The 2777-nt window shown below is 43.2% G+C and overlaps 1 protein-coding gene across 5 annotated transcripts in view; it reads left to right on the top strand.

Annotated features, from left to right (window-relative positions):
* The window catches only part of Dgka (diacylglycerol kinase alpha), a 29101-nt gene that overhangs the window by 23118 nt on the left and 3206 nt on the right, over positions 1 to 2777 (top strand). For all 5 annotated transcript variants that reach the window (XM_031349492.1, XM_031349490.1, XM_031349489.1 and 2 more), the window contains 2 exons: positions 2232 to 2392; positions 2667 to 2731. In XM_031349492.1, coding sequence (XP_031205352.1) covers positions 2232 to 2392; positions 2667 to 2731 — 226 coding nt within the window. The remainder of the gene's footprint in view (positions 1 to 2231; positions 2393 to 2666; positions 2732 to 2777) is intronic.

Below are 2777 nucleotides of genomic sequence, written 5' to 3'. Positions count from 1 at the left end.
GATTTCTGAGTTCGAGGTCAGCCTAGTCTACAGAGTGAGTTCCAGGACAGCCAGGGCTACACAGAGAATCCCTAACTAAGTTTAATGCTCCAAGTTTATCTTTTATCTTTTGTTAGTATAGAGCCAGGAAGGATTAGCTAATTGTATTTACTCTGACTAGTTTACCTGTTAGCTTTGTTTTCTCAGGTTTTAAGTACCACACCAGTCTGGTTTTGTGTTTTGGTTTTGTGTTTTGGTTTTGTCTTTGATTTGTCTGAGGCAGTCTTAGTGAATAGTATTTGCTCCCTAGATCTCACCACATAGACCAGGCTGGCCTCTACCTCTTAGTGACCCCTGGCCTCCACCTCTTAGTGACCCCTGGCCTCCACCTCTTAGTGACCCCTGGCCTCCACCTCTTAATGATCCATGGCCTCCACCTCCTAGTGACCCATGGCCTCTGCCTCCTAGTGCTTAGATTTAGCCCCTCCATGCCTAGCTTCTCATGGTTTTAGCTATTCTGTGATATAAAATTACAAGAGTGCTGGGTACTGTTTGAAAGTTTACGCTGCTTCTTTGAAAATCTGCCTCCTGCCCAGTTCTGTCCACTCCTTGCCTGCCACAACAATATTTTGTTAAAAAAAAAATTACCTTCTAAAAATGAATAACCCACTTACATTAACAGCAAATGAGAGTACCAGTTTATTAATACACTTGCTAATGGTTTGAGACTGGCCTTGAACTCCCATGTAGCCCAGGAAGGTCTGACAGACTTTAATCTGATAGGCACACAAAGCTAGCTGTGATTATCATTTCTTCTGACTATCGTGGCCCTGACCATCTTTGATAGGTCTATTATTGGTTCTTCTTCTTCTGCAACACTTTTGTGTTATGGGCTTTCCTGCACTGATCTGACGGTTTGGTTTGGTTTGTTTTTGGATTAGACCCAGGGTCCCCCATTGCACTAGGCAGACACTACAACTGAGCTATACCCCAAACCTTTTAAGCATTTTTGTTTGTTTGTTTTTTATTTGTTTGTTTTTGTTTTTCGAGACAGAGTTTCTCTTTGTAGCCCTGGCTGTCCTGGAACTCACTCTGTAGACCAGGCTGGCCTCGAACTCAGAAATCACCTGCCTCTGCCTCCCAAGTGCTGGGATTAAAGGCCTGCGCCACCACTGCCCAGCTTTAAGCATTTTTAAAAATATTTATTTATTATTATATATTATTATACCTAAGTACGCTGTAGCTGTCTTTAGACACACCAGAAGAGAGCATCAGATCTCATTACAGATGGTTGTGAGCCACCATGTGGTTGCTGGGATTTGAACTCAGGACCTCTGGAAGAGCAGTCAGTATTCTTAACCACTGAGCCATCTCTCCAGCCCCGCATTTTTCTTTTTAAATTCTGGGAAATGAAGTCTTCTACAAGTTATTTTTTCCAGTTTATGAATTGTTGTTGCTTTTTGTAGTTCTTTATTTTACAGTGCCAGAGATGGACCATAGCTTCTTGTACATGGTAAACACATGGCCTTCTGCTATGAAGGGATGTCTTCTGTCCTTTGTCAATCTATTTTTAGGCTTATATTTATTTAACCAAACAGAAAATTTAAATTTGTTGCTGGGAAGTGGTGGCGCACGCCTTTAATCCCAGCACTTGGGAGGCAGAGTCAGGCAGATCTGAGTTTGAGGCCAGCCTAGTCTACAGAGTGAGTTTCAGGACAGCCAGGGCTACACAGAGAAACTCTGTCTCAAAACAAAAAACAAAGACAAAAAAACATAAATAAATAAATAAATAAATAAATAAATAAATAAATAATAAGACAAAAGCACACTTGTTGGCATGTTTTTATGAGTTTGGTTGGTTTGTTGTTGTTTTTTAGAAACATAGTTTTTCAGAAATCCACCTGTCTCTGCCTTCCAATGAGACATGGGCCACCACAACTGGCTGTCAGCTCATCCTTCTTAGTGTTCTTTTCTGCTTTGTCTTTCACTATTCAAGGTGTATTGGAAGTGTATTGGAATAATTTCTATATATGTACACACATTGGAAATGTTTCTTTTCTGTAACAGAGTGGAAGAGTCAGTGAGAGGTTGACTTTATCACTGGCACGTGGAGCCTGGGCATCTTGCCCTTCCCCTGGCAAGGGGCTGGGAGCTCCTACAGAAGAGGCAGCGGGTAGGGAGTCTGCAGATGGGCTCAGAGTAGGCTCTCTGAGTCTCAGGGATGGCTGCAAGCCTGTCTTCTCCACTTCTAGGTTATGAAGGTGAGAATTTGAGAAAGATTCTCAAGGATATAGAGATAAGTAAGGTGGTATATCTCGACCGATGGTTCCTGGAAGTGATACCCCACCAAAATGGAGAAAAGAGTGATCCAGTTCCCTCTCAAATCATCAATAACTACTTCTCCATTGGCGTGGTCAGTGGAGTAGGGTTGGGGAGAAGGGAGAAGTGTGGGTTAAGCAGGCAGAAATTGGAGATCAAAAAGGAAGAGACCCAGGAAGATTGGGAATTAGGTACATAAGTAGTATGGGATGCAAAAATGAACTTGGGACATGCTGTACTCTAGATGGGGGTGGGGAGAGAAGAGGGGGAGGGCTGGGAGGAGAGGGAGAGGGAGAGACAGCTTAGCAGAGAAAGAACTCTGGAAGACTGGTAAGTCTGCTCTCTGAAATATGCTCGTAACTCTCCAGGATGCTTCAATCGCTCACCGATTTCATCACATGAGAGAGAAATATCCTGAGAAGTTCAATAGCAGGTGAGGGGAAAGACATGTGGGAGGCGGAGGGGGGAGGGGAAAGACG

Source organism: Mastomys coucha, unplaced genomic scaffold (assembly GCF_008632895.1).
Source record: "Mastomys coucha isolate ucsf_1 unplaced genomic scaffold, UCSF_Mcou_1 pScaffold4, whole genome shotgun sequence".
NCBI lineage: Eukaryota > Metazoa > Chordata > Mammalia > Rodentia > Muridae > Mastomys > Mastomys coucha.
Note: the sequence above shows the minus strand (reverse complement) of the source record. Positions and strands in the feature narration are given on the sequence as shown.